Here is a 26,767-nt window from a genome sequence, read left to right as displayed (position 1 = left end):
AAATAGGAACAGAGGAACTGAGCCAGATGGTTGGTCCATTTAGCTTAGTATTGCTCACACTGACTGGCAGCAGCTCTCCAGGGTTTCAGAGGTAGAGACAGTCTCCCATCCCCACCTGGAGATGCTGAGGATTGAACCTAAGGCCTGCTGCAGCTGAAGTAGATGCTGTACCACTGAGCTGTGGAGCATCTCGGATGGCAGGTGATGAGAAAGATCCTTGCCTTGGACACTGGAGAGCAGCTGCCAGTCAGAGTAGAGCCCCCCAGTTCTCCAGGTGTTGCTGAGCTGCAACTCCCCATCACCCTCGCAAACATGAGGGATGGAGTGATGGGAGTTGTAGTTCAGCAACATCTGGAGGGCGGAAGGTTCACCGCACCTACATTTCAAGGGGCCTGGGCCTAGATGGACCTTCTGTGAAAATTCTGGTTCCATATATCTTGTTCGTTGCATACTTTGATCTTGCAAAATGGAGAGAGACTCTGTTGCTCTTGTCTATGATTCTAAGTGGGTCTTGGGCCCACCTGGGAAGGTGACTATAATAATTCTATTTTAAAATACACCTTTTATTGTTTATTTAACATAATCGTTACAAAATATAAGCAAAATATAAGCAAAATATTGCAAATACATGCATGCATACATACATACATACATATTTCGAATAAGCACATATACATGCAGCAAGGGTGGAGGACCCCAGGCCCCGAAGGAGGCAAATGTGACCCTTGTGGCTTCTGCATCTGGTCTTAGGGGCTTTCCCCAGGCCACGCCCCCTCACTCCAGGCCACGCCCCCTCACAGGCCCTGCTTTGCATCCTCCATTACTGCCTGGCTGAAAAATATGGCCCTTTGCTTGCCTGGATGGGGGAATAGAGGCCCATGTCTGTGCAAACTAGCATACTTGACAAAGGCAAAGCCGGATATCAGTTGCCCTGTGCACATTTGCCATTGGATGAACATAGGTCATAGCCAATTTTATCCGCCATGACTGTGTCTTAGAGTTGAGTTGGTATCTGTCTGAGACATAATGGATTGCACCTCCGGGGGCGAAGTCAATCCACTGTGTTAGCAGCACCTCCCTGGAGTGTAAGTCTGGGCAGTGTGTATGGCGGTCCTGAGCTTCCCAGACGACAAGACCTTCTCTGCCTGGCTGATGTGGTCCAAAGGACAGCAGAGCAAGAAGTTTGGCACCAGCTTGGCTGCAGGAGGCATGCAAGGCAACATCCAACTGTCTAGGGACTCCACTCTGGATTTGTGTAGGGTTTACACCTTAACCTTTTCTTCTCCTCAAGATGTCCTGCAAGGCAACGGAGATTTAAGATCAGAGTTTTCCTTTTCCTGGACGGACTACTTTCCTGAGCCCCATCTGCCCCTCGCTTCCCTCTGCAGCACATGCAGAAAACAGCCTTCTTGACCCACAATTGGTCTCCTCTGCTCAATCCGCCTGAGTCTGCCTTCCATGCAGGGGAAGTCCCTAACCCACCAAGGATTTGAGACTCGTCAGCTACTCTCCCCTGATTTAACCAGTTGAAGCCGTTCCTGGGTTGTGGCCACTGTCACATGCTGACAGCTTCTAGGAGCCACTAGTTATAGCTGAGGGCAGCGTGTTCCACTGTCAAGCTCCTTGTGCTGTTGTTTCCCCTTTTAACTGATTCTTCAGGAGGCAGGCTGTAGTTCACTGGTAGAGCATCTGCTTAGCATGCAGGTCTCAGGTTCAGTCTCCAGTGGCACCTCCTCGCAGGGCTGGAGGAGACCTGCCCCCCAGCCTGAAACCCTAGAAAGCTGCTGCCAGCCAGTGTAGCCTGTGCCGAACTCAATGGAACCAATGGTCTGAATAGGTACAAAGCAGATTCTTCTGTTTCTGTCAGGATTTAGAGCTCTGTCCTCCTGCCCCCGTCAAAGGTGACCCAGAGCTCTGAAGGTGGGGTGAATGAAACTGCCTTTTCTAGTGTAGTCTTCCAAGAAGTGAAGAGAAGCAAGGGACTGTTCTTGATTTGCAATTAATTCCAGATTGATTTAATAGCTTACCGGCAGCCCCATGTGGAAAGGGAAGTGATGGGTCTTCAACGATCTTGCAGCAGATTATTACTTTGGGTGCAATTTGGAAGAGATTCTACCATTCACCACTTTCTCCATTGTCCCCATCTTCAAATGAAAGTCCATTTTTCCTCCCCCTCCCCACCCAAGCTATTCATTTCACCACCACCACCCATTTTTTTTTTTTTACACTTTCTCCTAGACAGAGAGCAGTCAGGAAATTTCTTTCTCAGCCAGATTAATCTCTCTGTATCACCTGATCCTTGCAGTGTCCAGCGGCACTTGTTGCTTTATCACCCAGGAGGAGGAAATTCCCTTCGTAAAGCATCTCTTAATTTTTTTGCTTACTTTTCCAACTGAAGCCTGGTCTTCAAAAGTGAGGGAGGCATGCTAGCCTGGGCTGTGGCTAGCTGGAAAAAGAGGCACCCTCTTTTTCCTGGAATGTGCCGTTTGGCTGAATGAAGCCATTTCCTCCAAAGATCATGTTCTTTGTGTTTGTTTATCTGTCTTTTTAACAATGCCCATTTCCTTTCTCCTGCTCCTATTCACTTTTATGCATTGGGTTCTTACGTTTTTTCTAGTTATTGCCCCCCCAGACAGAACGAATGCCGTTGCATGGGGGAAGCATTGCAGAACTGCTAACAAGGCGGAACGATGTCTGGATGATCCAGTATAAAACCCAGCGCTAATCCGTTCCTGTTACATCTAGGGCATGTTGCAGAATGCACCAGTCTTGGCTGTGTGTCTGTGTCCTAATCAGTTTCTTTTGAGGAGTGGGGCAGGTCCAAGACCTAGCAGGGGAAAGAGGAGGCAGCTTTGCTCTGTGCAAACCATGGCGCCCTCCTGCAAGTGGATTTGGGCCTCTAAGGTCTGTTTCACTTGATATCTCCGTGTCCTTAGAAATAGAGGTAGAACCAGTACTGGTTCAGTGTCCGGCTTCCTCTCAAGGAGAAGGAGACTCCTAAGGGTCAGGACAAGATGGTGGTGACTTGAGGGGTCCAGTAAGACAGGACCGGCCACCTCTCTGTCAACCTGCTTGGATCCGCCCCAGAATCCAGCTCCAGACTCCCTTGACTACTGGCCCCCTTCTCCAGCTCAGACATTTGTTGGGGGCGTGATTCTGCCTCCCCTGCCCATCCAGCTAGGATCCTCCCCGGGTCATCTGGCTCCAACTCCCTGATCTCCTGCTCCTCCTCAGGATCTCATGACCCCTTCCATGACATTTCCATGGGGCTCAGGACAACGCTCTGTGGCCCTGCCCGGTATTTTCCCATCTTACATTTCTGTATTTCATCTCCACCTCGCCCACCTGCCCCAGTCCAGAGCTTTGCATTTCTCTCCAGTGGATTTTGTCTGGTCAGCTTCAGCCCAAGCTTTCCGTTCCGTCAAGGTCACCTTGGGTTTTCTATTCCTGCCTTTGGAGGAGGTAACTTTCCCTCCCGGCTTTGTGTCATCTGTAATTTCCCCGGGGCCGCGGCAGGAAGAGGAGCACCCTGGGCTTGACGCTCTTCTAGTTGCATTTTACTTTGTAGGGGCTGGTCAGGGATGAGCGGAGTGGGTTTTTGGCAAGGTGGAAAAGTGGGTGGAATGATCAACCTTGCCAGTTCACCTCTGGATTGGAAGAATCCTGGAATCCTTTTTAAAAATATATATATAATTTTTATTGATTTTAACGTATAAATTATAAAATGTACCACAAAGCTTATCACTTATACAATCTTTTTAGACTTCCATCAGCACCTCTGATGATCCACCATTTTAACCACTTCTTATGCATTTCTTAACTTTATATTGCCTTTACATCTCTTAACAAATCATCCTTCCCCTTCTCCATTTTTGCAATACTTCCAATAATACTCACAAAACTACTTGCAAACCTGCAAACCTTGTCTGATCTCCACAAATACTTTTCAAACAGTCCGTAAATTTACTCCAGTCTTCCATGAATTTCTGGTCCCGCCGGTTTTGAATCCTTCCTGTTAGTTTATCTAGTTCTGCACAGTCCATTAACTTCATCCTCCATTCTTCAATCGTCGGTAGTTCTTCTTGCTTCCATTTTTGGGCCAGTAGTATTCTTGCTGCTGTTATTGCATATAAAAAGAGCTTATATTCCTGGGAAGAATCCTGGAATCCTAGGGGAGGAGCCATTGTATCCTGTTGTCGCCATAGCCTTTGAGGAAAAAGGCTGTAGCTTAGTGGCAGAGTATCTTGTTTTGCATGCAGAAGGTCCTGGGTTCAATCCCCGGCATCGCCAAATAGTGCTGGGAATTTCCTGTGACTGAGAGACACTTCCAGAGTTGACCAAGCTGAACTAGATACACCCCATGATCTGACTCACTATGGCAACTTCTCATGTGCCTATTTAATTCAGTCATTTATCCAGAGGCATGAGGACTAGATCCTTAATCTAGTTGTTGTTGGAGTATCTGCTTTACAGTCCCTGTTCCAGTCCCTGACACCTCCAGACAGGGCTGGGAATGTCCTTTGCTTGAAACCCCGGAGAGCTGCTGCCAGTCAGTGTAGATAGTACTGAGTTAGATGGGTGAGCAGTCTGAATTATTATAGAGCAGCTTTGTAGGGGAGTTTGGGGGCATCTTGAGAAGCCTCTTAATCCTTAAATGGCATGGGGCCAGGATACCTGAAGGACTACCTCTTCCCATATGTTCCTGCCTTTCCTTGAAGATCTTCACTGAATGCCCTTGTCCAGGTTCCCCCACCTACTGAGGTGAGGCGGGTGAGTCCTGGGTAAAGGGCCTTCTTGGTGGTGTCTCCCTATAGACTATCATTTCCAGAAGGGCTTGCCTGGTGGCTGGCTACACTAAATATTTTCAGCACACCCTTTTTATCTCCCTTTCCCAAAATGCTAGAACTCGCAAACATCCAACGAAGCTGAACGTTGGAAGGTTTAGTATGTATAAAAGAAAAGTACTTGTTCATGCAGTGCACAGCTAAACTGTGGAACTCACTGCCACTGGAGACCGTCATGGCCACCGACCTGGATGGCTTTAAAAGTGGACAAATTCACGGAGGACAAGGCTACTTAACCCTGATGGCTATGTTCTGCACGCACTGCCAGAGGCAGATATGCTTCTGAGTACCAGTTGCTGGAGAGAAGGGAGAGTGCTTTTGTGTTTGGGTCCTCAATGTGTGTTTCTCATGGCCTTTTGGTTGGCCTCTGTGAGAACAGGGTGCAGGGCTAGATTGGTCTGATCTAGCCATCTCTTCTTAAGTTCTCACTAGGTTCTTCTATGGCTGTCTCTGTATCTCTATTATAACAGAAAGAAGTGTCAGTTCCCTCTAATATTAATATTTTTTTTAAAAAAACTTCTGGGCACTTTCTCCTCCATCACTTCCAGGCTTCCAGCAAAGGATGGTGCTGGCCTTCTCTTCTTTGAAATTGGTTTGTTTGGTTGGTTTTTTTCCTTTTTTGCATCTGGGCAGGAGCTGCCACCGAAATCCAGCCCCACTCTGTCGGCGTTCAACAGATCATAATCACGGGGTTTTATTTTTAATCTGGAAGTGATAATTAAGCATGACGTTGTTGCAGCAGAGGAGAGAGAGAGAGGGGGGGGGATGTTTAGGCAGAAGGCTGAAAGTGTGGGGTGTGTCAGAGCACGTGATATTAAACCCCCCCATGGAAGGTTTTAGAAATGTGATGTGCCTTCGCCCCCCCCCCAAAAAATCTGGGTGCACCAAAAGGCCCTTTAAGACTTGGAGAGGGAGAAGAATTAGGTCGATCTTGCCTTTCCAGGGCTAATAGCTGCAATATGGTATTGTTAGGTAATTTCAGGCTCTGAACTTAATGGTTTTATTGGGGGGGGGTCTTTATATCAAGGGTTTGGGGCCAGGTTTGATACATGGGCAAGGCCTCCGCAACCACGTCTGGCTAGCCATGGAGGAGAAATTTGATTCAGTTCACGCGTAAAGCTGAATCTTATCAAATTCACACTTTCTGAAACAATACGAAAAGCAAAACACAACCGTCCTTTGAAGTTGGCACTTACTCAGATTTTGCAGTACAGCTCTCCAGCCAAGCAATGTTTAGAAAAATGTGTTTTATTAGGGAAATGGGTGCATAAAATGAAATATATTTGGGAAAATGAGGCACGTAAGTGCATTCTGTTAGGAGAAGCTGTCTGCACAAAGGTGTGCGTTAACTGCATGCAGAAATGTCCTTATTAAAATTTATCTCCTGCCTTCCTCCCAAAGGAGCTCAGGATGGCAAAAGAGCAAGTGCTAAAACAAAAAACATCTTAAGAATAATTCTAATTTTTAAGATGCAGACGGTGGAAGGTCTCCACAAAGCAAGGGTCAGCAAACTTTTCCAGCAGGGGACCGGTCCACTGTCCCTCAGACCTTGTGGGGGGCCGGACTATATTTTTTTAAAAAATAAAAATGAACGAATTCCTATGCCCCACAAATAATCCAGAGATGCATTTTAAATAAAAGGACACATTCTACTCATGTAAAAACACGCTGATTCCTGGACCACCAGCGGGCCAGATTTAGAAGGCGATTGGGCCAGATCCGGCCCTCAGGCCTTAGTTTGCCTACCCATGACTTAAAGGGCTTGTTGGAAGGTCTTCAGTAGGTGCCAGAAAGACAACAGAGATGGTGCTGGTTTGCTATTCGAGAGGAGGGGATTCCAAAGGTTTAGGTGCCAGGACACTAAAGGTTCAATTCCTATATGCTATGGAACAGCCCTCCTGACAATATGACACCTGCAGAAGGCCTTTCCACATCAGTCTACGACTAGTGCTTATGAAAACTCACCAGAATTTTGGCACAAATGTCTCCTAATGCAACTTCCGTATGCAGTTTTGCCTGATATATACCGTATTGGCCTGAATTTCAGCCACACCTCCAAATAAGCCTCACCTTTGAAACTGAAGGGGGCAAAATTTAAAAAAGACAATACCCAGGCTGCTTTCGGGGGGGGGGAGAGCTATGCTGCTTTGCCGGCGGCCTCCCCCCCCCTTCCACTATCCTTAGGTGGCTCAGAGGAGGCTTGGGAACAGCAAATGGGACGGGCGCCATTTTCCCGCACCCCGGATGGCCCTCGTGGGAAGCTGTTTCAGCAACGATACCGCAAGGTTGCGAAGACAAGCTGCACTTTAACTTTTCACAATCAGAATTGGGGGGGGGGGGAGTGCGGCTTCTATTCAGGCCAATACGGTATTTTACGAAGCAGTTTTCCGAAATATCCCACATTTTCTATGCTAATGTTTGCTAACGTATGCTTTCATAAGCACACTTGACCCTAGTATATGCATTTTTATTTGAGTTCGCTACTTGCCCTGGAGAAATGTATTGCAAAACTCAGAGAGGAGCAGGTTTGGGAGGATGGCTGCGTGTAGGTCTGCGAATTGTGCCCGAAGTACTAATTAGCTGCATTTGCCTAGAAATGCAAACGGAATCAAGTTTCTCCCAGATCTCTGCACATGACTCCTACCCCTGTGGAAGAATGATGATAACAATATTTAGCACTTAAAGGTAAAGGGACCCCTGACCATTAAGTCCAGTCGTGGCCAACTCTGGGGTTGCGTTGCTCATCTCACTTTACTGGCCAAGGGAGCCGGCGTACAGCTACCGGGTCATGTGGCCAGCATGACTAAGCCGCTTCTGGCAAACCAGAGCAGCGCGCGGAAACACCGTTTACCTTCCCGCCGGAGCGGTACCTATTTATCTACTTGCACTTTGACGTGCTTTTGAACTGCTAGGTTGGCAGGAGCAGGGACCGAGCAATGGGAGCTCACCCTGTTGCAGGGATTCAAACCGCCAACCTTCTGATCAGCAAGTCCTAGGCTCTGTGGTTTAACCCACAGTGCCACCCGTGTCCCTATTTAGCACTTAGGAAAACCCTAAAATCTCTAAGCACTGCGCACACCCTAGTCTCCATGTGTTCCAGCGCTTACCCAGGGCTCAGTTTCCTAGGAAGGAAGGTCGCTTGGAGACAGAAGTGTCTTTAGAATATAATATTTATAGTTAAAATACAACCTTTGCATAGGGTGGACAGGCTCACAGCATTAACCCTACAACCAGGGCCGTGAGGCGGACTGAGGCAGCTGCCTCAGGCGGCAGAATCCCAGGGATGGGGCCTGTGTGCACCCCACCCTCCTCTGCCACCTCTGGAGAAGCAAGAAGGGGTGCTTCTTGGTTCCTACAAGATTTTGCTGACCTCTTGCAAGATCTCTCTAGAAACCGCCACCACACAACCCCAGTAAACGAGACTTTGGAGCGGAGGGGTTGTCAGCGGGGTGACCCCAGCACCTTCCCTTGGGTTCTGCCTCAGGCGGTGAAATGGGCTGGGCCGCCCCTGCCTCCAAAGTACAGAACGAAGAGCAAATCTCTGTGTCTCTCCAACTCCTCGCTTCAGCCCCTGCCCATAGACTCTCAATCAGACAGACAACGACCCGAAAGGAAAAATGAATGGGGAGGGAGAAGGAAAGGTTAGCAGCGTGGCCTTTTGTTTTTCTGCTTGTGTTTTATAATCTAGCAGGCATCTCTGCAGCCAGCTCATGCCTTTGCTGAATTTCCCCCAGAGCTGCTGTAAATTCAGAGCCCTGACTGAAGGAATTTATTCCGTCGCTGCCGCCACCTCCAGAGTACTAACTTGTTGGATTCCTTTTTGATACTGTAAACGCAGAGAGGGTGGGTGCCTCTTTCTCTTCAGACACAATCATCTCTGTTTCAGCCACTGTGGGTGAAATCCTTGAAGTGTAATGTTATCGCTTTGGATTCCCCACTCCACCCCTTCCTGGTTCAGCCTGGGAGGAGGTTAATGTGTCACTTTTCAGCATTTTCGGATGCCGAGAACAACGTGGTCTTCAGATGATCATGAAACTGTGCCCTGTTGCAGCAGTTGGGGAACGTGAAGGCCTTTCGGGTGTTGAACTCCCAGCTTCCATCCAGTCATATTTTATTTTTATTTTATTAGATCTATATACCACCCTTCATCAAAAGTTCTCACAAGATAAAATACAAGATAAAAGCACAAAAAGTTAGAAGCAATGAAACAATAACCTTTCCCACAAACAAATTTAAAAGTCTGTAGAGTATTGATCAGCCAAAGGCCTGGTTGAAGAGGATTCTCCTTATTGAAAATTCTGAAAGGGGAGGAAAATTTATCCCTAGGTGAGTTGTATGGAGCGCAAGGCAGAATAAAGTCCGCCTTGTCTTCAGTCTGTTTTGATCCAGTTGTCGGTTTGTATGTTTTTTAAAAAAATAAACGCTGCTAAGAAATCTAATCTGCATGACATCTAAACTGAGTATACACACAAAGCTTTACGCCTTGCTTGTCTATGAGTTTGCAAAGTTGTAAAGTCAGCTCTGAACATATCTGACTTGTATTAAGAGGGTAGGTACACAATTGACTACTCCTGATTAAAATGCATTTATTTGTTCTGCAAGGTTGATATACCTCTTGAGTGTAATAAAACCTCACAGCGGCTTACAAAACGAAATCGGTTTACAAAAAGCAAATGTGCAACTTTTTCTTCCCCAATGAGTTGAGGTGATTCTTTTTGTAGCCAATATATATTTTCAAATAGAGCAGGAGAAACTTGTGGTTGTGTGTGTGTGTGTGTGTGTGTGTTAATTAAAAGCAAACAAACTCCAAGGCTGTCAAACTGCTCCAACAGTGGCAGTGTAGTGAATTAATGTCCCTTTCTGAGGGAGAGTAGGGGAAATATTTATAGAAACGCGTTAGTCGTGAGAAATGCAGGCTTGTCCTAATTTGCTTTCTCTTCAAACGTTGCTTTCATTTCATTTCATTTTATTTCATTAAAAGATATTTCTGGTCCTTATTTGAACATCACATATTTGAGGTCAAAGCATCCCAACTGTGAGGCAAGAAAAGCTTCCCTTGGGATAAGCGTTGAAACATGTGTGGCAATTGGGATTTTATGTTCAATTACTTTCCCGTAGACTCTTTTGAGGTCTACTTCGGTCCAGGAAGCTTGTGGCCTAGCCTCTGAGGCTATTGTGATCCTTTTTTTTTTTTAAATGCTCAGCAATTTCATTTCTTTCTTTCTTTAAAAAACAGTGGCAGACGAATAAATCTTGGAAGTTGCTTTTCTTATTATTTTGCTGAAGTATGTTGGGAAATGTTGCCCCTGCAGGAACTGTTTTGCTTTAAAAATCTTGGCCGTCCAAATCTGCTCGGCTCAGCGGTTCTATGGACTTGTCTGTGTGTTGTTTTTCCTGAGCCTCCAACTGTTCATTTGACGTCACGGTTAAAAGAGAGAGAGAGGCAAGCTTGTGTCTCGAGAGGTTTAGCTAGTTACGGTATAAATAGATCAACAAATAATACTGAGCTTGGCAGGGAACCCCTGGGTTTGCGCTTGCGCAGATATAATAGGCGCACGCTGGATCTGCCTTTGTTCGGACCAATGGACTGGGGTTTAATTCTGAGCCTCTGGAGCGTGATATTCTGAGCTCAGGTTCCGCCCCCTTTAGAATGTGCAGAGAATCAATTGAGGAGAGTGCCTCTGAGCATGGACAGAGAACATTTTGCTCCTCACATGCGGTGGGTGGATCTGATCATTTTGGTTCTCTCGGTTTCCCTCCCCCCAACTTCAGTTTTTCACATTTCTGCAGGAATTTGCGTTAAAAGAAATCCTTATGAAAATTCGTCCTGTGGACAAATAAGCATAATTGTATGTAGTTTTGACCCAGCGCAATGCATTTTCATGTCATTTGCAGTAATATGTTCATTTCATGCACACTTTCCCATAATATGTGTTTGTAAACATTGGTGGGTTGGAAAACCGCACCACAAAATTCCGATGAGGGTAATTTTGAAGCACAGCTGATTAGTTACTCATTAAAATGCAAACTAAATCAAGTTTCTTGCCCAGCCCCTACAGTCCTCAATGAATAATGCTATACAGTGGTACCTCGGGTTAAGTACTTAATTCATTCTGGAGGTCCGTACTTAACCTGAAACTGTTCTTAACCTGAAGCACCACTTTAGCTAATGGGGCCTCCTGCTGCTGCCACGCTGCTGGAGCACAATTTCTGTTCTTATCGTGAAGCAAAGTTCTTAACCTGAAGCACTATTTCTGGGTTAGCGGAGTCTGTAACCTGAAGCGTATGTAACCCGAGGTACCACTGTACTTCTCCCCCCCCCCCAAAAAAAGACACATTTTGGATGTATTGTATTTATTAAATAGTTAGATTATATTTGCATCTCTCCTTAATTCTAAAGAGCTCAAAGTGGCATACATGCTTCTCAGTCTTTCCCCCGTATGTAATTCTCACAACAATCATGTGAGGTAGGTTAGGAGAGCAGGGGGGAATTGGCCTTCTGGTTGAGAAATAGATAGGTTTGCCACGTCTCAAAAGGCACAGAGCTGGTTGTGTGTGCGAATCCTGAGAGTGAAAGGGTTGGGGATTAGAATACCCAGATAATAATAATAATAATATAATAATTTATTATTTATACCATGCCCATCTGGCTGGGTTTCCCCAGCCACTCTGGGCAGCTTCCAACAAAGTATTAAAATACAGTAGTCTGTTAAACATTAAAAGCTTCCCTAAACAGGGCTGCCTTCAGATGTCTTCTAAAAGTCTGGTAGTTGTTCATCTCTTTGGCATCTGGTGGGAGGGCATTCCACAAGGCGGGTGCCACTACCGAGAAGGCCCTCTGCCTGGTTCCCTGTAACTTGGCTTCTCGCAGTGAGGGAACCGCCAGAAGGCCCTCAGAGCTGGACCTCAGTGTCCGGGCAGAACGATGGGAGTGGAGACGCTCCTTCAGGTATACCCAGAGGGTGGAAACTGGGGCTGGTAGCACGGAGTAGACCCTGATCTCTCCCCCTGCCCCAAATTATGCGTTAGACTCCCTTGAAACTCTGAAAATCTGGAAACTCTAAGGGGTGGGACTTTTCAGAGGCAGGGAATGTGGCATTAGAGCTGGTGGGGTGTTGTAGTTAGGATGTTGGACTGACCAGGGTTTGAATCCCCGCTCAGCCACGAACCTCACTGGGACTACCTTGGACTACTAGTCCCTGTTTCTAAGCCACACTGCCTTCCTTGGAGGAAAAGGTGGTAGATAAATGCAAGAAATAAATAGAATAAAAACCAGGCAGGTTTAAAGCCAGATCCTTTTCACTTTAGCAATTAAGCACTGCATAAAAAACAACACTTCAAAGCACTTTTCTTAGCATGGAAATAATTCAAGGATCTCAGTGAAAGTTGTGACTCTGCTCCTTCTCCAAGTATCTCAACACACCTCCAGAATAATCCTTAGGATTTTTTAAAAGTTAAAGTTTAACTCTTTAAAAAGGCAAAGCTTTTTATTTTTAAAAAAGGGTGCATTCCAACCAAAAGAAGGTGCTGCCTTATTATTATTTTTTAAAAAATGTTTACAATGGCTCCAACTGCTGAAGGCACCTGATGAGTTGTCTCGAATCAGGATTTTCCCGGATGGTTTATTTTTCTTGTGAATTACTGGAATTGCTTAAGGGTGATTTTTTTGTTTTGTTTTGGTTACAGGAACTTGTATTTAATGAGTGAGACCTGCAACGGAATGTTCCACTGTGGTGTGTTTCAGTTCAGGTGGTTGGCAGCCAGCCAGCCATGCCCTTTTCTACGATACTCCATTACATTGCCTCTCCCCTCTGGTTCCCCAACCACCCAATTGGCAGTCAGCATTCTGAGCAGCCTCACTGAGCTGTCTGCGGGGTGGTTTCCATGTTGAGGGTTCCCCCCCCTAAATTTTTGTCTTGCAAACCATGAGGTCCCCTCAAGTCATCTGTGCACTGACTGCATTGGAACTGAGAATGTGTGTGCTCTTAGTTTATATGATGACTAAATTATTAGGTACCCACCCCCCACCCCCTAAAAAAACTCACTGGACTTTGTTGCATCTTTTAACTTTTTAAAACAATCAGAAGGTGAGCCCCGTGTTGCAATTTCCATCAATTATTCAAAATAGCCACAAGTGCCAATATTTTGCACAATTTTTCACATTCTTTGGGGTTTTTTAAGTACAGTGGTACCTCAGGTTAAGTACTTAATTCGTTCTGGAGGTCCGTACTTAACCTGAAACTGTTCTTAACCTGAAGCACCACTTTAGCTAATGGGGGCTGCCGCTGCGCCTCTGGAGCACGATTTCTGTTCTCAACCTGAAGCAAAGTTCTTAACCTGAAGCACTATTTCTGGGTTAGCGGAGTCTGTCACCTGAAGTGTATGTAACCTGAAGCGTATGTAACTCGAGGTACCACTGTAGTTAGTGTGAGGCACATGGAATTGTAAGCAAGATAATTTCTCCCATCCTGCCATAACCACGGGAGGTACTGTTCCATAGCCTTCTGGCTTCTGACATTTCCCTGTATTCTGCTCATGAGGGCTAGAAGCTTGTTTTTAAAAAGTTAAACTTAGATCACATCCACACGGGACAGTTAAAGCACATGACTTTCCCCCAAATAATCCCGGGAACTGTAGCTGAAGTGTGCTGGAAGTTGTAGTTCTGTGGTGGGTAAACTACAGTTCCCAGGATTCTTTGGGGGGAAAGCCATATGCTCTAACTGTGTGTTAACTGTATGGTGTGAATGTGACCTTAAAAGCTGAGATTCTCTATAGGATTTATCTTGTGCCTAGTACTACATTCAGTAACTGCACAGCAGGGTTGAGGAATATGCATGTCGCATGCTCAGAACTGTCCCAAATAATTTAGATGTTTGTGTAGAGAAAATGCAGCCCTGTTTATAACCCTTGGAAGGGCTGATTTTCAGGGAAGAATATGCTTTTCCTTCTGAATGTCCCAGGTTCAGTCCCCAGTTGCACTTGCAGACAGGACTGGGAATGTCCCCTGCCTGAAACCCTGGAGAGCTGCTGTCAGTCAGTGTAGACAATACTGAACTAGATGGACCCGTAGCCTGACTCTGTATAAGACATTTTCCTATGCTTCTTGCTGGTGAGGAGGGAAATAAATATATTTTTTAAAAAGCAATCTTAACAATGTTAATAATTTTGTTTTTTTAACTTCCAGAATTTGCTGAGAATGCAAAGCTCTTAGTCCTTCAGGACTAATTAATTTGAGAATTCTTTGGTTTGCAGTCAGTTTGTGGCAGCATATGGTTGTTTGCAAACTGCATATAAAAAGTAATCAAAATATGAAATCCTTTTTGTTTCCCGTCTTCAAAGATGTTATTTGAACTTGGTGGGAGCAGTGTGCATCCCCCCCCCCGTCTTTTAAATGTGCGCTCCTGTATTTTTCCAGCTGTTTTGGATCCTCTGTCTATATAAGCATGTCATTATTATCTGTAAAATGTTGGCGAATGTGTAGTTTTCTGTCAGTGTCTCATCTGTTTCCAAAAACACAGAGAGTAATTGCTGCAAGAAAAGTATCTTGGAGCATTAAGTCTGGGAATCCTGTTTTCTATTTGTGGCTCTCTTTTCCCCTTATTTTACTTTTTCCCTCCCCTCTATTTTATTTTTTTCAATATTTGCGTCACGGGACCGTGATGCCTTCCTGCCCCCCTTCCTTCTCAGAAGTCGGTTTTGTAACACACCCCAGCCGTTTCAAACCAAGCAGACAGCTTTACTTAGAAGCCTGAGCAGGAAATGACAAAATGGGATTTGTTCGGTGGGGGGGAGAGGAGGAGGAAAGGGGCGGGGTTTCCACGGAACAATCCACCTCGTAAAATGGGTATTCACAGAATTTGAGGCTGGGGGATTAAATGATGAAGCCAACACCAAGACGACCGCTGAGGGGAAATCTTTGGGGCCCTTCCTCTCTCCACATTTTTGCACCAGGTAAACTTCTTCCTTTTGCAACCCCAAAGGTTTTACTACTAGTAAATCATAGGGACCTTTCCCTCTCCCCCCCCGTCCCCCCCCCCCGTAGTGAACCAGTCCTGTAGAGATGTCCTGGAATGGCAGAAGACTGGGGAGATGGAGATGGATGGTCCTGAGGAAGCTCCCAGCGGGTTGGGGGATGGAGATCCAGAATGGTCCCCCCTCCCAAGATGTTGGCTGTCTCAAGCCTAAAGCCTCCTTCTATGGAGGAATCTGAGAGTAGATCTGATGCTGAGATGGTTCTGACTCGGCCAGCGCGGAGATACCAGCCTTGGTGCAAGCACAGCTCCCAAATCCAGCGCACTCAATGGAGTGACGATTTCCTTGCCCAGGGCTCCGTCTGGGTCCTGTGCAGTTAGCTGTGGGAGCAAGATGCAGGGGGGGGGGTGTCACCCTGTTGGATCGATGCCTTTTCTAGCGCTTAGCCATGTATCTTAAAGGTAAAGGGACCCCTGACCATTAGGTCCAGTCGTGGCCTACTCTGGGGTTGCGGCGCTCATCTCGCTTTATTGGCCGAGGGAGCTGGCGTACAGCTTCTGGGTCATGTGGCCAGCATGACTAAGCCGCTTCTGGCGAACCAGAGCAGTGCATGGAAATGCCGTTTACCTTCCTGCCAGAGCGGTACCTATTTATCTACTTCTCTTTGACGTGCTTTCGAACTGCTAGGTTGGCAGGAGCAGGGACTGAGCAATGGGAGCTCACCCCATCATGGGGAATCGAACCGCCGACCTTCTGATCGGCAAGCCCTAGGTTCTGTGGTTTAACCCACAGCGTCACCCGCGTCCCTTTCAGCCATGTATCTCCGGCTAGATGGTGGCGGGGTATACCGCATTTTTCGCTCTGTCAGACACACTTTTTCCCTCCTAAAAAGTAAGGGGAAATGTGCATGCGTCTTATGGAGCGGATGCAAGTGGGAGGCTCTGCTCAGCGCTCCCTTTAAAGAATCCCCCCCCCTTGCATTCCCTCTAAAAACTAGGTGCGTCTTATGGTCAGGTGTGTCTTATGGAGCGAAAAATACGGTAAATAATAAAATTAGTATTTCAATATTATTAAATAGTAACAGGTCTTTGACCCCCCTCACAACACCAGACCAATACACCTCTGTTTGTCTCCCTCTCCCCCTCTTTCTACATATATTTTTATTTCTCAATCTTGAGATCGCAGCTCCTGCAGGCAGCATTCAGCAGTCGTTCAGGGTCCTGGGTAGGAGGGGAGGGCAGAGAAAGGTCCGACCACTTCCCGAGGCATTCCTGGAGGAAGAGATCGCCCCCATTTCAGTACAGCAGGCAAGACAAGCCCCTTGCTCCTCCTTTCAGGGTTTGGTAACCGGTTGCGACTGCCTAAGGAGCAAAGTCCAAAGAGCATCAGCCGGCCAGGCCATGCCAGAATTGTGTAAGGGCAAGGGGGAGGCGGCATTTAAGCCGCTCAAGTAGGAAGTGGCGTGGCCAAAAGGTTTCTTGAAATGTGAAAGGTTTGTGAAACATTTCCTGGCCTTGGAGGTATCCTTCAGCTTCTAGCCTCGGGATGAGTTTGCACCCATCTTTCTTGCTTCAGCAAATTCAGATTTCCTGCTAGATTCTAAGGGGCCCCATGAGCACTATACATTTAAAGCAGTATCACAGAAATACAATTCCCAGACTTCCCTGGGAAGAGGGTTTGACCACTACACTACTCTCTGAGAGGTATAGGAGGTCTCCTGAGAACTCTCAGCACCTCTCAGTTCCCAGGATTTTTGGGGGAAGCCATGGCTGCCTAAAGTGGTACCATACTGCTTTAGGGTATAGTTCAGATGGTGGCCTAGGTCAGAAATTTTCCTGCGGGAATCTTTCTTTTGAAGTTTTTCTTTTGGCTTTCAGACCACCTTGGGATGCTGTTGTTTGGGGAAGGGTTTTGAAGCCTGATCTGTTTCTGCTTTGAGTCTTTATTCTTTGTTGGGGAATCTGTGGCCCTCCCAAGATGCTTCTGTACTTTTCTCTCTCATCATCCCATTTCAATAAAGCTTCTTAAAAAAATTATCCCCGTTGGTATCTGCCCAGGATCCGAATGGCTTTTACACCATGTATGGTTGTTTTAAACTGTTTTTTTATATTTACAGTCGGGTTTTGTTTTGATATAGAAAAATTGGGGCACTTGGCTTTTGCTGCCCAACTCTCCTAAGCCCATGATCGGTCAGAGATGAATGGATGGAGGCAGGATGCAGTGAAAGCAAGGCAGATCTTTATTTTTCTGTGGCGACAGAAATCCCTCCCCTCCCCTCCCCTCCTAGCAAGGAGGCAAGAGAGACCCAGAACCAAGAAGACACATCTCTTTTAAGGGTTTGCATTTTGGCGTGGAGAAGGAGGACATCCGTTCTACAAAATTGCATCACACATGAAGTGGGGTTACTGTGGCTCAAGCAGGCCAAGGTGTGATATTCCTGAGGATTTAGCAAGTCGGGATGCCTGAGACATTCCTCAATGCAGAGCATCTGGGCAAACAATGGTTCATAGATATAGGAGAGGAATTCCTTCAGGAACTTCCCCTGATTGCTGTCTGCCTATATGGCAAGGGGGATTAAGGAGGTAGAGGAAATATTTAGATTCTTTAGGAGAGCCAAGATGGCTTTTGGATTGCTCTCCTGTACTATCTTAGACATGTGGTTTATATACCTATGTATGTGTGTTTGGGACGCGGGTGGCGCTGTGGGTCAAACCACAGAGCCTAGGATTTCTTGATCAGAAGGATGGCGGTTTGAATCCCCGTGACGGGGTGAGCTCCCGTTGCTCGGTCCCTGCTCCTGCCCACCTAGCAGTTCGAAAGCACATCAAAGTGCAAGTAGATAAATAGGTACTGCTCCAGCGGGAAGGTAAATGGCGTTTCTGTGCGCTGCTCTGGTTCGCCAGAAGTGGCTTGGTCATGCTGGCCACATGACCCGGAAGCTGTACGCTGGCTCCCTTGGCAAATAAAGCGAGATGAGCGCCGCAACCCCAGAGTCGGTCACGACTGGACCTAATGGTCAGGGGTTCCTTTACCTTTACCTTTACCTTTATGTGTGTTTACCTTGTGCAATTATCAACATTTATTCTATATTTGAGACCTTAGAATCCCTATAACAGTTGATTAAAAATCGTTTTTATACATGCAATTGTTTTTAGATCTGTAACCTTCATATATGTCATGATGTTGTAAATTGTTTCGAGATGCCTCCAGGGGAAGCGATTTGTTAATGAAAATAGATAATAATAAACCATAAATTAGCTAGTCTGGCTGGGATTGATGAGAGAGGGGTTTTTTTGGTGGGGGGCAGGGGTTCCACACACCCCGTAGCCGAGACTGTCTTGCTGACCCTGAAGGATAAAGCAAAAGTGTGTTCCTGGCAGGAGATGGTGAATACCGTATTTTTTGCACCATAACACTCACTTTTTCCTCCTAGAAAGTAAGGGGAAATGTCTGTGCGTGTTATGGAGGGAATGCCTACGGGTGGCATGCCTATGGATTTTCCTCCTCTAAAAACTATGTGCGTGTTATGGTCAGGTGCGTGTTATAGAGCGAAAAATACGGTAATTATGTTTCAGAAGGCCTGAAATCCAAACCTCAAAGACGTTTCCAAATATATATGTAGGTATATGTATAAATCTAAAGTCATGTGCACCCATCACCTCTGGCTACTTGTTCTCTGTCCCTCGTCTCACAAGTTTGCTGGTTCCAGGCTGAGAAAGCAGTAAAAGTGATAACAGGTTTCAGCTGAAAGCAGTTCCACTGGATTTTGAAATCGGAGAACTAGAAAAGCTAGTCTTGCTGGATACCTGCCAAGGCCAGGTGTAGAAAGCAACAAGGCACAGGTTGGAACAATCTCTTGGATGGGCCACTTTAGAACTCGTGTTAATTTATATGCAGATCCACCTCTGAGTGTTTGTGTACCTCAATTGCTACATGTTCAGCAGGGGTACGAGAGCTTCTGTGTTTGCTCATGCGTTCCAATGGACGCAAACTCATATCCTGACACCTGCGTTCGAATTCCACCTCTGTTTGCATGGCTACCCTTTCCCCAACCCCACAGAAAAGTGGCCTGTTTCTCTTTGCTGTGGGCAGATTGATCTGGGGAGGGACAGCTCTTCAAAGTCTTCCCAAGCTGGATGTGGAATTTTGGGTTCAGAAAAGGGCAATCCAAATCATAGAATCGTAAGAGTTAGAAGGGACAACGAGGGTCATCTAGTCCAACCCCCGGCAATGCAGGAATCTCTTGCCCAATGTGGAGCTTGAACCCAGGACCTTGAGATTAACAGTCTCCTTCTCTACCAACTGAGCTATCTCAGAGATTGACTGGATGGAGCACCTTCCTGTCAAGTAAAGGTTAAAGCATTTGGGGGGCTTTTTAATGAGGTGGGGGTGATGACTACTGTGGGGGCAGACCTTGTCCTGGATATTCCATTCCATATCCCATCATTCCTAGTTTTTCCTCAACAGTCGATGAGCATTCTGTGGCTATCAATCCTCATTGTGTTGTTTTTGGATTCCTTCTTTCTTTCTTTGCCTGTTGTTTAGCAATTGCAGTGTGCTAGATGCTAAAGTAACTTTTTTGAAGCTTATGGGCTCCGAATTCTCATACATTAAAATATCTTATCTTTTTTCTGCAATAAACAGACACTTATGTTCTCTCTCTGAGCTTCTCCCCATCTTTCTCGCTGCTTCCTTCATTCCTGCATATGGACTTGGTTCTCCTTTCCCAAATGCCTGGTCAGAACCTTTTCTCATGTTCCCATTGCTTTATTCCGCTGGGGAAAGCAAAACCCCTTTACTTCATATTTCATCCTGCTCAACTTCTGTGCAGGCTGCTGGTCTCAACCTAAGAACATGAGACAAGCCCCGCTGGATCAGGCTGACAGCTCATCTGGTCCAGCAATCCTGTTCTCACAGCAACAGACCCACGAGCAGGACCCAGCACTCTCCCCTCCTGCTGTTTCCAGCAACTGGTATTCAGAATCACTACTGCCTCCGGTGGTGGAGGCCAAGTATTGCCTCCATCGCTGCAAGTAGACATTGATAACTTTCTTCACGAATCTGTCCAGTCCTCTTTGAAAGCCATCCAAGTTGGCAGCCCTCGCTCTGGGAAGGAGTTCCACAGTTTACGTGTAGCATGAAGAAGTTCAGAATGGTCCAGCAGACCTCTGATGGTTTGTGGTTTTCCAGTGAAGCTTGGTCCATTTGTTTGAATGGGGGCACTTGCCCCACCACCAACTTCATTCTGCCTTCAACCAGGCCCCCACCCCCTTGCCTGTCTTTTTACGCCCAGTGAAGACGGTGGCATGGCCTGTCCCCTTCCTCCCCCTTCGTCTTGGTGTTGCCCCTTGCAGACTCGCCAGGAGAATGGAATCATGGGAGAAATAGTCAGCTCCACCTATTGGTTCTACCTACTGTTCGGTCTCCCTATAGGCCTCAATGGTCACCAGCCACCATTAAATTAGCCAGTCCTTCGATTTATGAACAAATCAGTTTGTATAAGGTGCTCTTTGAATCTGTTGTTCTGTCTGAATTTCTCCTCGTCGCGACTGACTGTGGGTTTTTGTTTTTTGCTTTCGACTGCATCTCTCTCACACACACACCCTTTGACACCCTGAAAAACGTAAAAATAAAAACCTGCTTGAAATTCCAGCATGCTGTTCTCAAGACCTGTGAAAGTAACTGTGTGGGAAGTGAGAAAACCTCACTTGCCCCCAAAAGCTGATGTTTTAGTCAGCTTCGCTGCTCGTGCAAAGCACACCCCACCGTCCTCAGTTTGGAATCTTGGGTCTGCCTTGTGTGAACAGAATGTGAACAGCAATGGCAATCCAAGTGGTGCAACTCAGCTCCCTATATTCCCGTGCGGTGTAAGCCAAAGGGAGCCAGCAAGCAGCTGCCTTGTAAGGACAGATGAGGCTTTTATGTGTCCCAGGCTCAGAGCTGAGTCCAATATCTTTTGGCCCTAGAGGTGAGAAATGCAAACAGTTTACCATTCTGTTATCTGCACTGGAGGTTTGTGTCTGAGTGGGAATAGGGTTGTAAGAAGGGCATCATTTTCCATTCCGCCCTGTGCTCATTGCTTCCGGCGCCGTCTCCATTCCGCTGCAGTCCATCTTCTGCCCGAAACCCACGCTGCTCACCTCACTGTCCACTATGGCGAAATGGCATAACTTGCGCCGTTAATTCCGTAAACGTTATAATCATACCGTTCCAACTCATTCATTCCAATACAAAGGAAACACAAAGCAAATGAGGATGGAAAGGAGCAGGGGACCTCAATCAATTGTGTATCATTTGTGAACTGAAAGCATCAGCATTATGAATACCAAGGCAGGTTGATTTTGCGGACATGGGATGTATAAGCAAATGCTGTCCGTTTCAGCTCCTGTTTCCATTTTCCATTTTCCAGATCTCTGGGTGAGGAACTGGTGGCTGGCCAGAGGTCCCAGCCAGCCTGGGACCAATCAGGGATCATAGAACTGTAGAGTTGGAAAAGGACCACAAGGGCCATTTAGTCCAACCCCCTGCAATGCAGGAATCGGGGGGGGGGGGCATTCAGCCGAAAGAGCAGGAGGACTCTCAAGATAACTTCCTAGGAATTTGGGTTGGCTTTGATGACGACTTGATAAGCTCAGTGACCTACCGAGCTTTGAGAAACCCTGGTCTGTGTTGTAAGTTATCTAAAGGTAAAGGGACCCCTGACCATTAGGTCCAGTCGTGACCGACTCTGGGGTTGCGGCGCTCATCTCGCTTTATTGGCTGAGGGAGCCGGCGTACAGCTTCCGGGTCCTGTGGCCAGCATGACTAAGCCGCTTCTGGCGAACCAGAGCAGTGCATGGAAACACCGTTTACCTTCCTGCCGAAGCGGTACCTATTTATCTACTTGCACTTTGACGTGCTTTCGAACTGCTAGGTTGGCAGGAGCAGGGACCGAGCAACGGGAGCTCACCCCGTCGCGGGGATTCGAACCGCCGACCTTCTGATTGGCAAGTCCTAGGCTCTGTGGTTTAACCCACACGCGTCCCTTGTAGATGCACATAATTCAGCCACTGTGTTGGAGAAAAACGTCCTGAATTTGATCATAGCCCAGGTGGGAATGCCCTGTACTCCATGCTGAGCTACATTACAAACACACACTATGCAATGTGCGATACGAAAGAACATAATGAGATCCCTACTGGCTTTCAAGCCAGTTTCTCATCAAGTCCAGCAGTCTAGAATCCTAGAATTGCAGAGTTAGGAGGGTCCCCGGGGGTTCATCTGGTCCTGCCCCCCGCAACGCAGGGATCTCAAATATAGCATATACAGGCAACCAGATGCCCTTAAGGGAAGCCTGTAAGCCGAACCTGAGAGCACAACAGTGCGCTCTCCACTTTTGATCCCTTGCAAGTTGCATTCAGAGCCATGAATTCCCCTGACAGCGCAGGTAGAACACAGCCGTCCTGGCTTAGTAGCTGCTGATATTCTCCAAGAATTGAACTACAGTAATCTTTCTTTTTTTAAAATCCCACCTTGCTGGGCATCACTGCCTCTTGTGGGAACAAAATCCATCCTTTCGCTGTGAATGGTGCTCTTCCTTTCTCCTGAATCTCTCAGGCTTGTAACAGACTTGCAAAAACATTCCCAGAAAACTTATAGGGAGGAGCAGCAGCCTTTGCCTTAAGAAAAGGAAGAGAGTAAAAAAAATAGAGGGAGAATAGGAACGCCTGCCCACTGAATGGAAATCTTTCCAGGGCAGACCTGATGTACGTGGTTGTTTAGACGTTATCGCAGCTGCAGAGATGACATCGCTTAGCAGAGACAACCTGCGGGGCTGTGTGTGTGTGTGTGTGCGTGTATATGTGAGTGAATGATCTATTCTAAATATGAAGGCGAAATCAGATTGCGTGGGCCTTTCCCATGGAACCGGTGCCGCTCCCACCACGGTGCTGAATCAGCGGGAAATGTATCTTTCGGGTCATTTCAAATGTTGTCTTAGCTGAGTCAGCCTTCTCCATCGCTGATAAAGAGTATTTACACGTCTGGGATAACATTTGCAAGGCTTTATAGATTTGACCAAGACTGAAAGGAAGGGTGTGTGTGTGTGTGTGTGTGTGTGTGTGTGTGTGTGTGTGTGTATGTATGTAAAAGGTCTTGCGTTTCGCTCTTCTCCTTATTCATCCGCTGTGGGGCAATGACAGGAGAGAGGACTGTTTCCTTTCTTCCCTGCTGGGGGGCTGCCCAGAGGCACTCGATTGGCCACTGGAGGAAACAGGATGTTTGGACTTCAGGGATGTTGGGGGAGCTAGGTTTTGGCCTGCACTTTTTAAAGAGAGCAGGCTAGATTTGCAGTTCTTGGGCTGATACTATGTGGATCGGAACAGTGTTAGCCTTTGGCTTTCACACCCTTCTCCAGATTTGCAATACAGTTCTGGGCTCAAAAAATTGCACTGATTTAAATGCATCCAACTCCCCCCCCCCCCCCAGTATTTTAGAATAAAATGCATACGGAAATACATGTTGTGAAATGTCCATGCAGGGGCCAGGGGAGAGAGACATTAAAAATACAAATATTGTGCATTAAAAGGAATCCACAGGTTGCTACAGCAAAGGAATGGGCTGGACGTTTGAATGCATATGTTTGAAAGTGGCCCAGTCCACTTTCATCCTTCTTATTGGCTAGATCAGTCTTCCCCAAATTGGTACCTTCCAGATACTCTGTGTTCAAGGCTCTTGCTTCAGTCTCCTGGCACCTCCAGTTAAATGTATTAGGTAGCAGAATTAGGTAGCAGGAATTCTAAGAAGTCGTTGCTTTCTGTTCCTGTATTTGCTGCCGGCAGCGTGGTTGCCATTCCACTGCAGTTCATCTGCTGCCAAAAACTGCATGATTCGTCTGCTGTAGGAAAATCACATAATTTGTGCAATTATTTGGGTACGTTTCATTGCCCTTACGGCCATTCCGCTGCGTGTAGTTTGGTGCTAAGGAAACACAATGCAAATAGGAAAAATAATGTTATTGGTTATGCTTGTGAACTGAAAGCAACAACAACAGCAAATTTCAATCATGTTTGCTGGATCAGTTTCTGTCCTGGACATGGAATGAATAAGTGAACATCGGCCGGAGCCTGTGACAGGTGGAACCAAATAATTGTAGCTTTGCCCTTATCTTGTTGAGTTCTGTGTGGATTAAGGAGGGCAGAAGTGGATAACTAGTGTGTGTCCCCCATCCCACCCCCCACCCCGGACTGGGCTGGTTGTAAACAAGAAGGCAGTCAGGAGGGGGCTGGTTAAGGCAGACCAAGATTGATAGGGCAGTGCCCTAATGGACCAGCCCCCCTTGCAGTCAAAAATACCTTCCTTTGGGGCAAGTGAAACTATTTTTCTTAAAAGAAACTGCCTCACTAAAAGAACTTATAAGAAAAGAGCCTGAGCACTTCATCCCTCTTGCTTGAGAAGCTGGAAGTTCTGCCAAATCATTTACCTGTGGGAGAAATGGGAAGCAGGGCTTATTTCATTAGCTTTGCTGAAGGATCAGCTCCATTAAGTGCTATTATCTTTTGAGATTCTTGCATTGCGCTGGGCTCGGTTAGATGACCCTCGGAGACCCATCCCAACTCTACAATTCTGTGATTCTAGAAGTGCCTCCTTCCACTGAGTTGTTTTTACGCCTGCTGGTCCTTATAAGAACTACTGTTTAAGAGCTGGTGCCCGAGCTTGCGTTTTCCCTCTTCCCTCCCTGTCCTCTTTCCTTGCGTGCTATGCATTTCGGGTCGTAAGCATGCAGGTAGGGGCTGTCCTTTTTAAAACGGATGGCAAGTAACCCTGGGAGTCTTTTCAGTCAAAGAGCCAGGTGCAAATGCTAATGATAATAATAACCACGTCTATTAATGGGTTACCGGTTTGTGCTCTTAGATGTTTCCTGGTGCCGTTTGTGATCCTTTTCCCTCCTCTCCCTTGGCAGGTGAAACTTGTCCGTTATATTGGCACCCAGCTTCAGTGCAAGTTGAATGTCCCCCTGAATGACAGGACAGTGGAGCTGAACAGTTACCCGCGGTTCAGCGACTGGCTGTATCTCGTCAACGTGAGGAAAGACGTCGTTCAGGTAAGGCGGTGGGAACGTATGTCCGAGCTTCCCAGTCAGGAGAACGGAGCCGTTTCGTTGTCTAAAAGTCTCTGCGTAGCCTTGAATTTATTTATTTATTTTAAAATTAATGGTAGATCCTGGGTACAGGTAGCGGCTGTTTTAGGCGCAGCCAGTAATGTGCCTGACTGCATGTAACGCCAAACCCAGAAGTGACCTGAAAATTTCGCAAAAAGGGACGGAAGGGGACGGGGGCAGAACCGTGTCTTTGCAGACTTTTTCAGTGGTGTTTCAAATATATATACAATCTTACTTAAAGGTGTGATGCCTTGGAACGTAACCCCCCCCCCCAAATTGGGAGCCGCCTGTATCTTAAAAGATTTCCCCTCGTATTGGATAATGTTCACTTGTACTACTTTGTGTGTTTAGTTAGAAGTAAGGCCCCGTCTGCCCTATGCATTTAAAGCAGTATCATACTGCTTTAAGAGTCATTGCTTCCCCCAGAGAATCCTGGGAACTGTAGTTAAAGGAGCCGAGAGTGGTTAGAAGACCTGTATCCCCCTCAAAAGAACCTACAGTTCCCAGAATTCCCTGGGAAGAAGTCTTGATTGTTAAACCACTCTGGCATTTAGAGCATTGTGAGGGGAATTACAGCTTCTTTGGGAACAAAATAAATTAAATTAAATTAAATTAAAAAATTCCTTCCAGTAGCACCTTAGACACCAGCTAAGTTAGTTATTGGTATGAGCTTTCATGTGCATGCACACTTCTTTTATTTATTTTATTTTGTTTCGACTACGGCAGACCAACACGGCTACCTACCTGTAACTAGCTTCTGTGGGCTACACCAGCTTTTCATGGCCCCCCGCAACACTTTCCCTCCGCTTCTCTCCTCTTCTGCAGTCAGACAGAATCTCCGCTGATGGAGATGATTCTCCCTAATATCTGCTTTGAAAACGGCCTCTGCACATGCTCGGGAGTTCTTGCTTTTCTCCAGCTAGTTTGAGCTGAAAGAGGAGACCCACCCAGTTCGTGACATTCCTCACTTAGCTCACCCAATCCACAGGCTCTTTGGTTTATGAACTTAAGTTTTGTTCAGTCTTCTTTGATGCGGTGAATGAATTGTGACGTTATTGGTTTCCTATGAAAGCCCTGGAACAGGCTTGTAAATATTTTTTTGACCCAGCTCTGTCTAAAGGACATTTTCTTTGTATCTGTCACCCTGAAGGTGTAAGACCTAACCATTGCATGCCGCTGCCACTTGCAACTTCCAAATTCCACCAGAGGGCTGAGATTTTTGCACGCAGATTTTCTCACTTATCATGGAACATGGCAGAAATTCTCTCTCTCTCTCTCTCTCTCTCTCTCTCTCTCTCTTTCTCTTTGCAGAGCTCTGTGGGCTTACTGCAAAAGCGAAATGTCTGTGTATATGTGAAATTCTTTAGATTAACCTTATCTTGAAGCTGCAGCAGGGATGATGTCACTTCCTTATCTCATGTGTCCTCCAACCCGTCAGTCACGATTTTAATTTGTTTTGTTACAGGGGGAACTAGAAAGCATGAGTGATGTTTTGGCCACCCGGGGATTCGATGGTCTCTCACAGTGATTTCCAGCTCTTAGGTGCTCCCTGCACTATGCATTTAAAACAGCCTTAAACAGTCATGGCTTCCCCCAGAGAATCCTGGGAACTGTAGTTTAAGGGTGCAAGAGAATTGGTAAAGGTAAAGGGACCCCTGACCATGAGGTCCAGTCATGGCCAACTCTGGGGATGTGGCGCTCATCTCGCTTTACTGGCCGAGGGAGCCGGTGTACAGCTTCTGGGTCTTGTGGCCAGCATGACTAAGCCACTTTCTGGTGAACCAGAGCAGCGCATGGAAACGCCGTTTACCTT

General features: G+C 46.6%; 1 protein-coding gene across 1 annotated transcript in view; it reads left to right on the top strand.

The window, feature by feature from the left end:
• KSR1 (kinase suppressor of ras 1) overlaps positions 1 to 26,767 on the top strand; it is a 107,216-nt gene that overhangs the window by 33,312 nt on the left and 47,137 nt on the right. Inside the window, 1 exon segment of the mRNA XM_081843679.1 lies at positions 24,757 to 24,897. Within this exon segment, the coding sequence (XP_081699805.1) occupies positions 24,757 to 24,897 (141 nt within the window).

The sequence above is a fragment of the Podarcis erhardii genome (assembly GCF_964252035.2).
Source record: "Podarcis erhardii genome assembly, chromosome: 16".
NCBI lineage: Eukaryota > Metazoa > Chordata > Lepidosauria > Squamata > Lacertidae > Podarcis > Podarcis erhardii.
The sequence above is the reverse complement of the archived record's forward strand: the minus strand, read 5'-3'. Positions and strand labels throughout refer to the sequence as shown.